Source organism: Styela clava, chromosome 1 (assembly GCF_964204865.1).
Source record: "Styela clava chromosome 1, kaStyClav1.hap1.2, whole genome shotgun sequence".
NCBI classification, from domain to species: Eukaryota; Metazoa; Chordata; class Ascidiacea; order Stolidobranchia; family Styelidae; genus Styela; species Styela clava.
The window spans coordinates 3,354,254-3,367,535 of NC_135250.1; the positions used below are offsets into that span (position 1 = coordinate 3,354,254).

Genomic DNA, 13,282 nt, shown 5'->3' on the forward strand with positions numbered 1-13,282 from the left:
AATCCTGTTGGCACATTCTTCAGTTATAATAGAAATAAAATACCTGTTCCCTAGAATCTGTATATTGGTGCACAGCAGTCTTGATGAGCTCCCGTTTCTGGAATATAAGAGGGAAAACTAAAATTGAATTTCCTTGAAAAAGGTACGAAGTTCACGGGGAAGGATTTCATAATTATTACGAAAGAGAGAAAAAATCAGCCAAAAATTGAAATGGGTGAAACGTTAAATAATACCATATATTTGCGCAATTAAATACAGTGCTGGGCACCCATTATGCGTAAGAAAGGCACGCATAAAACATCTCACATAAAAAACATGTACATGCCAAATCATGTACAAACAAAATTAAATCAAGTGAGCTGCTGTTTCGTTTCCAATATAGAATTGCAAACGAGGCCTCAAAAAAGTTTCTGCAACACTACCTCTGCAGCGTCGTGCAGCTGATTTCTCTGCTTCGTTCTAATTGAAGCTAGTTATGGAAATGTTTTTTCGCATAACGCAGTAACTGGTTGAAAATACGAACAACAGTTTGATTGCTCGATTGCTTAGAGGTGGGTATGCGTTATCAAGAGATATCCAAAATTATGACAGTGATTCTTTTTTAAATCTGGACTGTAAAGTAGAATCACAATTTTAATCAAGCTTTTTCTTTTTCTTCGGGTTCATCATATTAATCCCTCTGCAATTGATCGACGCCTCAAACAAAATGAATTTGGTTGGAAACTTGGCACCAGGTTAGAAATCGTACCATGTATGCTCAAAATACTGGAAAATATCTCTGTGGCCCATGCTTTTTTGCCCGTCTCGTGACCACCTGCAAAGTCCAACAAGTTCATATCTTACTGGAATATTATACTGTTCTTGACTGTTTTCTGGTTTAAACGAAGAAATATGCATAACGTTATATATGAATGGTCATATTATTCAGGAAAAGCACGCAGAACAGAAAAAATAACCGTGGCTTCCGAATCTTGCGAGATTTGAAGGAGCGCATTCGCAATGAATCAGAGCCGAAAAAGCGAGAAGTGTGATTACTTGGCGCCAAGATGTCGCGAAGGACGTCGTAATGTGACGGCGGAAGAGAAATTGCGCACCAATTGCAACCGCTTTCGGTAAAGCGATTGAGACCGCATAAAAACAACATAACAACCAAAATTCCCACATACTGGCGAAAAAGCTTCGCCGTCCGGCACCGGTCCGCAGACAGGCGGTTGGGAACCCCTGTTCTACAGATTATCACTTCCATTTTGTTAAGACATGAAAAAGCTATAAGATAGAAGAAGATATGTTTTGTTGCAAGAAGCCATTACTGACCAATGGTGATTGATCTGAATTTTACCAAGGTGACAGAAACCAGTTTCTCTTAGCATTACACAATCCTATTATCTAGATTTCCCCTGATTTTCTAATGCTTTATGGCGATTATCACTATTCGTGGTTTTAAATTGCAAGAACTTCGCTTGTATCTGTTCCTTCAATGATTCAATAAATTTTTGTCTTTCTGAGCTGAAAAAGCAAAAATACATGTAAAAATTCACATTGCGGTATATCTTGTAAAAGTAAATTTGAGCAACAATTTAAGAAAACAATCCTCATGTTATTACTAATTTTTGTCTCCACGACAGTAAATATATGCATATATCAAAATAAAACTTACAGATCAGCAATTAACTCCATAAATTCCTCGATCAACCTTTTCTCACGAATATCATGCCTTAATTTCAGTTCTTCATCTTCAAAATAAGCTCCATTTGCCAGCAGCTTAAAAACATTTCAAATTTTTTACTAAACATAATAAAGTTCAAAGCAAGTTTCATTGGACTAAATGGAAAAAATCAAATAGATAGATATTTAATAAAATACCACAAAATCTGATCTTATGAAGTAAGATAAACATATGTTATATCTAATTGACTTTTCTATGCATTCACGATTAAACCAAAACAAGTTCCACAAAATAAAATCAGGGATTAAAAATCGAACCATTTCACTCAGAATGTTAAGTTGGCTTTACGTCAATACTTATTACTACCTTCTTTGTTAGAAATAAAGGGAAGCATTTCATAAAATACAAACAGCCACATACTTCAGAACCTGCAAATATTTGAAGAAGAATCGAAACACACAGCTATAAGACAATGTTTAATCATTAAACTCTCAAGTCACTCAGAAAAAGCCAGCTACTGCTGTATTTGGGCAAAACAATCAATTGACCAATGAAAAAAGTCAAGATATATAAGCCATTAGCATAGTTGCACTAAGAAGATGAGCAGTTGGGAGGTACTTAATGAATTGCAACTACACTACATATCCCAAACAAGAATAAAATAAACCTCATAAATTTGTCGAACCAAAAATTTATAAATGATTTGTTTTAAAAGTAAAACATTGTTTTTAAAGTAAATTTTCTTTCTTATTGTTAGTTAGATTTACTTGATGCTCACATACCATTTAAAAACAAGAAGATAACAATATAAACTTTTGATGCAGAACGCAGGAAAGATGAAAAGTGAATTAGGTATACTATATCATTTTATAAAATAAGCTAGTTAATGAAATTTTAAACACTGCACACCTCATTCAATTCTTTGGTATACTTGTCCAAAACAGATTTCATATGTCCAACACATTCAGCTGAATCCTAAATAGCAGATAAAATATTAATAAGCAATCAACTCGACAAAAAACTGAATTCCTGTCATATTAGAAATCAAATATTACCAACCTCAATTAAGGACAGTGGAACTATAGTCAATGCTCATGTTCTGTCACTAAATTATGTTAGTTGAATTTATAGATAAGAATAGGTGACAGACACTGAGATATTTAAAGCAGCTTGTAGAAGACCTTAAAGTAGGAAATGTTTTACAGCCGGTGTGTGCAACAGGTGGCCACCTGGTCATAAAGTTGCCTGCCAAGTAATTTAGTGTGGCCCTTTTTTTCCATCAAGCATAAAATCATAATCCGAAAGTTTATGTCTCACATGGGCAAAAATACATATTTTACATGTTTTTTTGTTCCTGTCGCTGGGTTAAATTTTTCACCGCTTTGACTGGCAGTTTTATTATTATAAGGATAAGCGATATTCACATTTTTCCACATAGGAGTGTCTCTATTTACCTTTTCCTGTTTCAGAGCCAAATTCATTTCATTTGCCTTCTTAAAACCATCAATATATTTTTTCTGAATGCTTCCATTCAACTCCTGTATGAATTTTTCTATAGCTTGTTGTCCCAAATGGATTTTCCTAAAGTTAAATTTTTGATTAAAAATTCTTTAGTTTTAATTACAATACAACCAAATATTTTGCCAGATAATTGATATTTTCAAACACCTCACTATACATAACATTAATTATTTTAAATACTATTGAAACTGAATGACGAAATAAAAACGATTTTTGAAAATTTCCAAAATTACAACTTTATTTTTGGGAAAAATATAATACAACAATTCAATCAAATAGTAAATTTGGTTAAATATTAAACTATATTATGTAAGCAAAAAAGGGGGAGAACACAAATATGAACTATGAACATTTAAGTTGCAATAATTAAACAATCATAGTTGCTCAATAGAAATTGCTTCTTGGCTGAATAATAAAGTTTACATAAAAAGCATTTTTTTAATACAGCCAGATAATAAAATAGACATTTTATTCCGAACTTCACTAATATTGACATAATAACAAAGGTGACAACAAAACAAAGGTAATTAATTACATCTAGGACGGCTGCAAAATAGTAAAATTAAATCCAATCTACACTCACATTGTCTTGACCTTGTCATCGAATATTTTCCGTGCACAGGATTTACAATTTTCATGATGTTGAGACAGCTTGTCTTTACCAACAGGGCCTTCCAAGAGACACTGACAAAATTATTAATTAGGGATTAACATATTTATCCTGGGGATATGGGATTAGTTAGAAAGTTATTTGTTTCAAATGTATGGACATGATGGTAAAGGCCGTAATCGACCAGCGGTTACGTGAACCACTATATGGCGGCAACGAGTCCAGCAATCCTCCGGTCTGTTAACTGAACGAGAGGCTGTGTTTTGCCATATGTTTGAGCCGTCTTAACAGTTTTCCTCTCCCTCGGGATTGACATATAAATCTTATCCTTACGATACACACAACCGAGCCATGAATTCAGAATTAAGATTAATCTTGATGAACAAATAACAATGCACAAACAAATGGATACAAAGACCATTAGTTTGTTTTGGCAAAATGGATTGAGTGAAAACTCATGTATTAGCAATTGTTGAATGATTAACCAAATGTTAGCTATAGAAGAGAAGTCATTGTTTCCATTTCACGATTTTATATTTCTAAATTGAATACCTCTTCCATTATTCTTTCATACTCTTTGCAAGCAGCTTTTGTTATCTCTCTGTATACCGATGTAAGTTTTTCCTATGAGCAATAAATATAGATAATAAATAATTTGTCCAATGTTCCAGTAGTCTTGGGTGCATGACAGTTTCGATATTAAAGTATTAAATCTAACTCGGTTTGCGTCAGTTGTTTTATTTCCCATGATCATAAGCCATCATTTCACCCAGGGTGTTAGTTATAGAGTGTGTTTAACATTGAAACAAAAGTATAACACCTTTACGAAAAAAATAATATATATTTTCATATCAGTGAATGCTTGTCTAAGCAATTATTGCCTGGTACTTAATTTCTTACTTCAGTCTTTGTGTTTTCAATCTCAGCCAATACGATAGATTCTCTCAAAGTTCCCAAAAGTTTTTCTTCGAAGTGTCCAACCTAAATATGAAGCAATTTTTCTTTGATATATCGAGATAGACTTTCTATTTATAAATGTAGTTTCTATTTTGTTCGTTAAATCGCATTTTCTATCTAATAGTAGCTTTCAACTCAATCTCAAGTGAGTTAGTTTTTCTGGCCAATAATAAAGTTTATCAATTTATACTTAGAAGGGGATGGCCTAGTTGGGGTTAGCTGAATGTGATTTTCACATTTAGCATTTAAATGTAAATCTTAAAAATACAGTGTTTAGGACTGTTACTCGGTTGTACATAAAGCGTTTGTCTGACTTCTTATCTTAAATTTAGACGCACCAACTTTCAAAATTTATATTCAGATATCATTAACCGCTTAGCACGGTGAGTCACTCACTGCGTGCCATTTTTCTTGGATGGTCATATAATGGATTAATTAGTAATACCGCATGTTCAGACTGTCTCAATGTACAAACAGGGATCTATATTGGCTAGATCCCATCACAACCAAGCACATCCTTCAAACTATTCAAATACCTACCTTGGTCCGATTTTTAATAGCACTACACTTTCCTTCAAAAATTTTCATTTGGTTGAACATCTTTCTCTCTAGTTTCTTGGAAATGTTTGTGTGATATTCCTCTAAAATCTGAAAACAAGATTTTTTTTATTAATAATACAGTAAAGTAGTGAAAATATGTAGGTGTGAAGTCTTAACTGTATTTCAACATTGGCAATTATCATTGAAACAAATTCTTTCATTTTAATATACACCTAGAGCAAAGTCACGACCCTTAAATATAAATCTAAATAGTATTAGCAGGGGAGTTGTGTACAACCACTAATATGCTAAAAGGTATATATATATATACAGGTTTATCCCTGACACAGAGATGCTTATGGATTGGCCATGGAACAGGGGCGTGGGGAGGAGGGAGGGAGTTTACCTCTGCTTTTTCTTTTTCAAATTCAATTTCAACTTCACGAACAGCACTTTGAATATTCAACATTTCTTCTTTCTAGAAATTAAAAACAAACATGAGAAATGGATTAGATACTGTAGTCCATATAAATCATCTCATTCTATTATAAATGGAGCAGCAGCAATTTTATGAAAATGGTTAGCGAAGCATATGAACATCAGGAACAAACAACCTGATACTGCACAAATAATTCCATTCAGTAGGCTCATATGTTCGAAATCTGCATGGCTAATATATATGGATGGATTAATGATATCTGCATAGTCACAGTGACGTTCACAAAACAATCAATCAGTCATGTACAAAATGACACACCTGCGCAAGTTTCTTGCTTCTTTCCTCCATCTCCTTTTTTTCTTTTGAACGTTCGGAACGCTCAGATAATTTATTCACCAGCCTTCGATCCATTTTATTAAGGACATCTGGAAAAAAATCTTTCCAATCCTCGGTCTTTTCGTTGTACTTCTGCACAGCTTCTTTGCAATATTCAGTGAGTTTGGCTTCCAGATCTTTCTCTGACATTGCTGAGATGTTCTACAAAATATGATATATAAAATCAAATCCGCTATAACGGTACTCAAAAATTACTTCAACAACTCAGAGAACAACATCCCATTGAAAACCTATATCAGCAGCATAAGAACTGGTTAAAAACAATTTTCTACCAATGAAGATAAGAAAGGATCAGATGTTTATATTTATTTTGGCAAAAAAGCAAAAAAGCCACCTGTAAATTATCACCTCCCATCTTACCAACTTTCTTCCCCCCAAGAATGAAACAGTATTGTCCTAAGTACACAATTGACTCACCAGATCATTTATCTTTTGCTCATACAGTTCTTCGAGTTTTTCTGATATTTTATAAATTTCTTGTTTAATTTGACGCTGAAAATATAAAAACAATTCAACGCATATCACCTCAATCAGTAACCATTGAATGTTACACAATGATGCCGTTGGATCTGTATGCATATAATATACATATGCTATAGCAAGATTATAGATAACTATTTTAAGTGATTCAAGAGTCTTGTTGCACACTAACACAAATATATTTCTGTGCATTCCGTCAATTTGAACTTTTATTACCAATCTTAAATATAATAGATCATATTTCACCATCAAACATTTATATGTAATATGCCATCCATATTACTTTTTTTTTAACCCAATGGATTTTTGTTTTGTTTCTTAGCTGAACTGCCAGACTATCAGAGTTGATTGATTGAACTTACTTGGATAAATCACAGAGTACTGTATTAATTAATTTTTGGTTGTGCTTTCCTATGAAATTTTACATTAAAAAAGCCTTATATGATGACTCAAAATGTACTTACTTTATTCTCTTCATTTTCTACAATCACCGAATTAGTATAATTTTCACAATCTTCCTGGATACGCTTCCAGACTTTACTTCTTTCCTCTTCAAAAACTATTGATGACTTTTGAGAAAATAACTCGTAAACTTGTTGGAGTGAGTTTTTCTGGCAGTGCATCACCTCATTTTCTGAGAAGATTTTGCCAAGTTTGCTGATACGCTGAAAACATAAGATAAAACATGAAAAATAGAATAAAATTTGAGTTAACTTGTGATCTGGGATTATTTTGTATGACCTTTGCCTCTCTTTATAAAATTTCACAAGATGTATATTTTCAAAATTGAAGAGCACTTGAGCTTGGTCATAGTTTTGGGCTGTACGTTTATACACACCTATCGCTTTAAACGAGGTCCTGTGCAAACATCCACTACTATCATTCAATATGTACAGAGATACTTTTTATTGTAAGGACCCTTAGGACCGGTTCGACATTGCCTACCCAATTTATAACTCCAAGATGGTGTATATGGGATTTGAACCCAAGATGTGTGACTTTCAACACCTCAACCATGAAGCAAGTCATCCCAAAAAATAACTTTACACAGATACCTCATTCATTTGTTACGTATACATTGAAACAGCTTGAATCAAAACAGCTATGTTGTCAGCTTTTCCATAGCACTAAAATACAAAAAATCATTGTAAAAATAATAAATATTTATTCCATTAAAAATCATCGTAACTGAATTGAGTCCAACTCAGATCCAGTCAATGACTTGAGTCCTCGTAATACTGCCTATTTATACAGCTCCTATTGTGTAAGTATTTCTTTGAAATTCCCCTATTAGTATTCTTTCCACTTTAAGTAACTGACCTATATTCCTCTCACTGGCTTATCCTAAAAAATCTCTCTTCATGATGAAATTATACTTACTTTGATCATTTTTTCTACAGGAGGCAAGTTGCCACTCTCAAACAGTTTGCTAGTTTCTACTACAAGGCCAAGAAAACTATTTGTGGACATTAGTTTTCCGCACATTTTTTTTGCTATTAGGTTCTTTGGATGCAAAATCTTCTCTGTCAATTGGCAAGCATATTTTCGAAATTTCCCTCTAATCTCTAAACAAAAGAAAAAATATTCATTTGAGATGTCATATTCAACAGAGAAAAAGGAGTACACATGCCATAAAACAAAATCAAAATGTCCAACCTATTACTTCAAAAAACAGTTTTAGAGTTTCCCTTACATTGTTTTCAGAATGATTTTTAATGTTCTCAAAGTTATTTCATTATTACACCAAGATAATAAGATCCCCTTGCGATGTCTTTTTGAATCTAACTCTGCTTGGAGGTTGGAGCAACTGCGTATGATAAAAAAAACTGAAAGATTCCAGAAAGAAGATTCCAGCTCTCCACGGACTTCCTTTTTTGGTAGAGGCATCAAAAATCCATACACATTTTCAAAGGTGATGGCAATTGATTGTTTCACTTCCTTAACCGGTTCTGGTAAATTTGCTGGAAGTTTTTTTAAAGATCTATCGGCAAACTCATAACCCCCCTTTTCACCAAATTCGAATTCATGATTGTAATTCCAATCTCGAACCAGAAAAGTAATTGCCTGCAATATATAAAAACACTGGGTTAGCTCTATGTATTGAACAAAAATCTTGAAAGCAAATATTTGAAACCCGCTGTTGTTTTGGTTTCCAAATACCACTTGATAACATCAATGATTCTAACTGACTGACTGTGTTTTAAAAAAATTGACTCCTGTTAGTGGAATCAGTATAGAAAATTTGACATAATTATAACTCAAGCATACAATGCACACATCTGAAAAAAAGATTGTGCCATAAAATATATCCAACCTGAAAAGGATGTTCCCCTTTCTTTTGAGCAATTGCTTTTGCATATTCCACTGATGTCTGAAAAACAATCAAATAAATATTATAGCTTGGATAACTCTCGTTTACAATAGCAAGATGCAATCAAGTGTACATTGAAAACTTGAAAACCCTTGTTCCCTAAAATTAGTCAGTTTATACAAATAACTAAGCCTAAAGTGTTAGTTTTTTTTTTGAATCTTGAAATTAGGGTGAGGTACTAAAATTGATTAACCCCCCTAATTGGAATGTTTATATAAAATATAAGATACATTACTTTAATTTTAAATGATTGATTTGATGCATTAAAATTAAAACTAAACTAATTTTTTAGTTTACATGCAAAAATTCCAGGTCTCTTTGCTCTATTTTATTCGAACAGTTGAGAATTTGATGAGAAGAAAGCAGGGTACTCAGCATCATTATTTTATGATCTGTATCCTCTGTACACTGTTCATCGTGTAGACCTTGGGTGTCAACAATCATTACAGATATCTAAAATTAGAGTAAGGAATTATTTATAATTATCCCTGTGATGCGAACCCGATCTTTCCTGCAATAGCTTGATGGTTAGAATATTGTACTAGATTGTAGAAACACAATTGTCAGTCACAGGTCCAAGTCCTGTAGGTTGATAATTTTGTGCAAGAAGATTTTGGACTTGGAGCTAAAACAAATAACTGATAATTATACTCATACCCAACATTGACAGAAGCTCGAACTGCTATCAATCAAACTAAATTCATTATTTTTACCCCTTTTCCATTCTCTAATGGTACATCGAATATCTCAGGCCAAACATTTATTCCTTTAGTAAGTCCCATCATTCCTCTTTCCCAATGAAATCCATCTTGAAGTTTCTTGTCTTCGGGTCCAAACCAATTTTCATTTTGCCACTGAACAGAGATAGATCTCACTCAAAAATATTTTATAGTGTTTCAGTCTGTACGAATGCTCATATTAAAAATAGGAGAACACAACAACTTGAATATAATTTTTTGTTATTCTATATACTCCCCAGCCCGAGACAGCCTTGTTTCTAAACCTGCGAAGTGACTAGTCAGTGGTTCCCAAAGTAGGGTCCGCGGACCTTTTGGGGTCCGTGAAGCCCTTTTAGAGTGTCCGCGAATAAAATCTGTTCTATGGCTCATAGCTTGATAATACAAAAATTAAGTGCTTAAATTTGCAAATACACATTTGTCGCCTTTTGCTGCTATTCAATCACTGCTGGAGACACTAGTTCCTCCCTTACTGTTTCGATCACGCTGCCCCATTGTGATGTCACAGAGCTGTGAGCCTGTGATATCATAGAGATAGTTCAATTGCTGTCAATACAAGTTAACTAACTGCAGAAATGTAGCTGATACTGCTTTTTTGCATGTTTGTTGGTATATGAGGGAGTTACAGTATGCACTAGGGCAGTTTGTGAAGTTATGCCGGTTCGTTTTTAAAGGCTGTTTTACAACGAAACAAGTGCACATTTTGTTCCACTGGGGTTTGTTCGTTTCGATGTTTTTCGCTATACGGCATTGATTTTTTATTGTGATCTTTTAATGTTTTTTTTTTTCTGCACAAGGCCGGAAGTCAATAAAAAAAATTGCGAGGGGTCCGTCATGGAATTTTTTTTCAAAAAGTTTGAGAACCACTGGGCTAGTACGTCAAAGTAACTATACTGTTTATACATGAGTTTTAGATTCTTGTTCTGATTGAAGGCACAAAAAGCTCAAAAATTATTATAAATCACAAAAAGCAGGAGTTCTGACTCTCAGACTCCCATGTTCAAAATAAATAAAAGAAGTGTCTACTCTTACTCAAGAGCGTTTTAAAAGTTTTGATACTTTTTGAATGTTTTAACCTATCCTACATACCCCTTCCCCTCTTAGATATTGCAGAAATATGTTCAACATGAAAGACTTCCCAGTTCTAAATGCACCAGCCATTGAGATGATTGCTACATCTTTTTTGTCTGCTAGTATATTCAAAAGAAGATTCACATTGTTCATATTCAGGAGAAACTTTCCATCCTTTGTGACAGAGGCTATACAAATTGCTTCTTTACCTGAAAATAATAGAAATACATAAATACATATTCTAAAATTCGATCAACAGCGTTTAATGATTACAGAGAGAAAGAGGGAGATTTGTTATTTAGCCAACCAAATACAGTTATTATATCAAAAAAATAGAGTAATAAACATGTCTTTTTAGCTGTATGGAGCCATTTTGAACAATTATGCATGCTCTACCAAAGTTAGCTTTCACAGTGATAGATATTACCCAGTGTATAAATATTTAAGCTGTACTTTCATACTCTAAAAATATGATGAATTGTTACATCTGAGAGGAGTTGAGAACTCTCTTTGTGCATAATCAATATTCATAGAACTTCCAGCTTGAAAAACCATTCCTAATGATAGTATAATGCATCAGACATTGAGCCTTGTTTTAGCAACTTAATTGCAATTACATGATGAAACTTACTGTTAAGCATTGTATGACTGCAGAAACCTGAATAAGATATGATTTGTTGAAGTTACTCACACACAAACATACCTCAGTTCACCAAGAGTTGTTATGAAAAAATTAGTTAACGGAAAAAATTTCAAACTTACTTTTACTTGACATCTTTACTGCCAAAGAACCTCATGAAAACAAAGCCGTACTTATATAGCTAATTAAACACTTTTAAGAGATAAATAATTTGACTGTAAATTGTGATGACTGATAATTTTGATAACGAAACTGAAAAGAAAAAAAATTAATTATTTCACAAATGCTGTGATATCATATCAGGTAATCCACATCAGTGATGGGGAGATACTGATGAACTTGGTAGAAAATGTTTATATATGTATATGTAGTCTTGTTTAGAGCAAATGTGTGACGTGAAAATCTCAAAACTCTTGGTTTCAATATCATTCACCTTCTAAATAACTTCACTTGTTTGATTTTGAACTAAATAATGTTTTCCACCTGGAGCGTAGCCAGAAATTTTCAAAGGGGGGGTTCCGAAATTTTAATTTCCATGTTAGATTGAAACAGCTAGCGGGTGCGAGCGAAAAATGGGTGTTTTCATACAGAATGATGCTATTATTTTTTTTGCATTTCAAACGGGGGGTTTCGACCCCCAAAACAGGCTACATGCCTGTTTTCCATGTTCACATCTACAATTATTTTTATCCAAACCAAACAACATACAGTCCTAACCTGTAAAGCTACTGCAAATTATGAAACTGGCACAGAAATAATCTATGAACCCTCTCCATCACATGATACATTCCTTTCTAAGTTACAGATAACAGAACCATATGAACAACTTCTCAGTGTTTCACAATACACTATAAAAAAGCGCTTGTGAAAATTAAACAAAAAGTAATATTATTTGAACAAACTTTTTGAATGGCCACCAATTTTTACAATGTTTGTGAAGGCAGTTTAAATATCTTTGGAAGGTTTGCAACACACGCTAATTTTGACAACTTCTCATAAGTAATTTGAATAATCCATACCGGTTTCTCATTTCATTGTGTGGGTAACACTCTGTCGTCTACTTTTAACAAAGATAGCTATCAAATAACAACGCCGTTGCTTGGGAATAAAATCTAATATTCAAATATGAGAACTTCCAATGTTTTATTAATCTTCAGGTTTCTGAAATAATGTTTGAATTGCTTGGCTACTATTTTCTGCAATACTTACTTCTTTATATGTAACCGCCATATCTACCTAGATATGGGCGCATCGTACATTCCCATCTCTGAAGATTGACATGTGGGCCTTGTGTATGATAAATATGCCCAAAGAATTTGTCCTCTTGCAATCGCTTGAACGGTCTCTGCTCCTCCTTGCTAAGTCATTTAATATAGACAAAATTAATATTTCAAATTGATATAATTCTAGTTTTCTTTACTCGAATGCTCGATGTCGTAGAGCAATGGAAAATAAATTTTGTGAAAATTGTAAAATCGACCATGCGCGGGACAAACAATTACCCGGCGACTGTTGAACAAAATTGTAAATTTTAGTTGGCTTTTGAGATAAGTGATTATTCAAATTATATTTCTGGTGATTGAAATTTACTAGAACGTGATGCTTGCCGAAGTATATAATTGATGAAAATGAATACAAGATCGGCCACAGAGGAGTAATTTCTCGTAACCAACCTAAAAGCATCGATATTGCACCATTTTTGTTACGAATCTTGCAGCAGAGATTGCCAAAAAGTGCCGAGCATGTAGGCCAGCACAGAGAAACGGAAATTTCAATTACACCAAATATGATTTTGCAGCCACCATTGTAGTTAAAAGTTATAAGTTTTAAACATGTATTCCGTCTCTGTTATAC

General features: G+C 33.4%; 2 protein-coding genes across 3 annotated transcripts in view; both read right to left on the reverse strand.

The window, feature by feature from the left end:
- LOC144427400 (uncharacterized) overlaps positions 1 to 8,170 on the reverse strand; it is a 14,940-nt gene extending 6,770 nt beyond the window's left edge. Inside the window, exons 1-15 of one of the 2 annotated variants that reach the window (XM_078116588.1) lie at positions 7,990 to 8,170; positions 7,665 to 7,736; positions 7,074 to 7,274; positions 6,547 to 6,621; positions 6,052 to 6,270; positions 5,701 to 5,772; positions 5,295 to 5,402; positions 4,698 to 4,778; positions 4,350 to 4,421; positions 3,771 to 3,871; positions 3,121 to 3,247; positions 2,576 to 2,641; positions 1,658 to 1,761; positions 1,398 to 1,506; positions 44 to 97 (exon numbers count right to left, since the gene is read on the reverse strand). In XM_078116588.1, the coding sequence (XP_077972714.1) occupies positions 44 to 97; positions 1,398 to 1,506; positions 1,658 to 1,761; positions 2,576 to 2,641; positions 3,121 to 3,247; positions 3,771 to 3,871; positions 4,350 to 4,421; positions 4,698 to 4,778; positions 5,295 to 5,402; positions 5,701 to 5,772; positions 6,052 to 6,270; positions 6,547 to 6,621; positions 7,074 to 7,274; positions 7,665 to 7,673 (1,398 nt within the window). In that variant the 5' untranslated portion in view covers positions 7,674 to 7,736; positions 7,990 to 8,170. Of the gene's footprint in view, positions 1 to 43; positions 98 to 1,397; positions 1,507 to 1,657; positions 1,762 to 2,575; positions 2,642 to 3,120; positions 3,248 to 3,770; positions 3,872 to 4,349; positions 4,422 to 4,697; positions 4,779 to 5,294; positions 5,403 to 5,700; positions 5,773 to 6,051; positions 6,271 to 6,546; positions 6,622 to 7,073; positions 7,275 to 7,554; positions 7,737 to 7,989 lie in introns of both variants that reach the window. The other variant, XM_078116584.1, reaches the window with a different exon arrangement.
- LOC120341553 (atlastin-3-like) lies at positions 7,677 to 11,343 on the reverse strand. Its single transcript, XM_078114259.1, has 9 exons — positions 11,274 to 11,343; positions 10,807 to 10,997; positions 10,164 to 10,235; positions 9,694 to 9,834; positions 9,278 to 9,433; positions 8,924 to 8,980; positions 8,472 to 8,673; positions 7,990 to 8,174; positions 7,677 to 7,736 (listed from the first exon to the last, which is right to left on the reverse strand). Exons 1-9 carry the CDS (start codon positions 11,341 to 11,343, stop codon positions 7,677 to 7,679), a joined length of 1,134 nt encoding a protein of 377 aa, XP_077970385.1.
- Between the last annotated feature and the right edge of the window lie 1,939 nt (positions 11,344 to 13,282).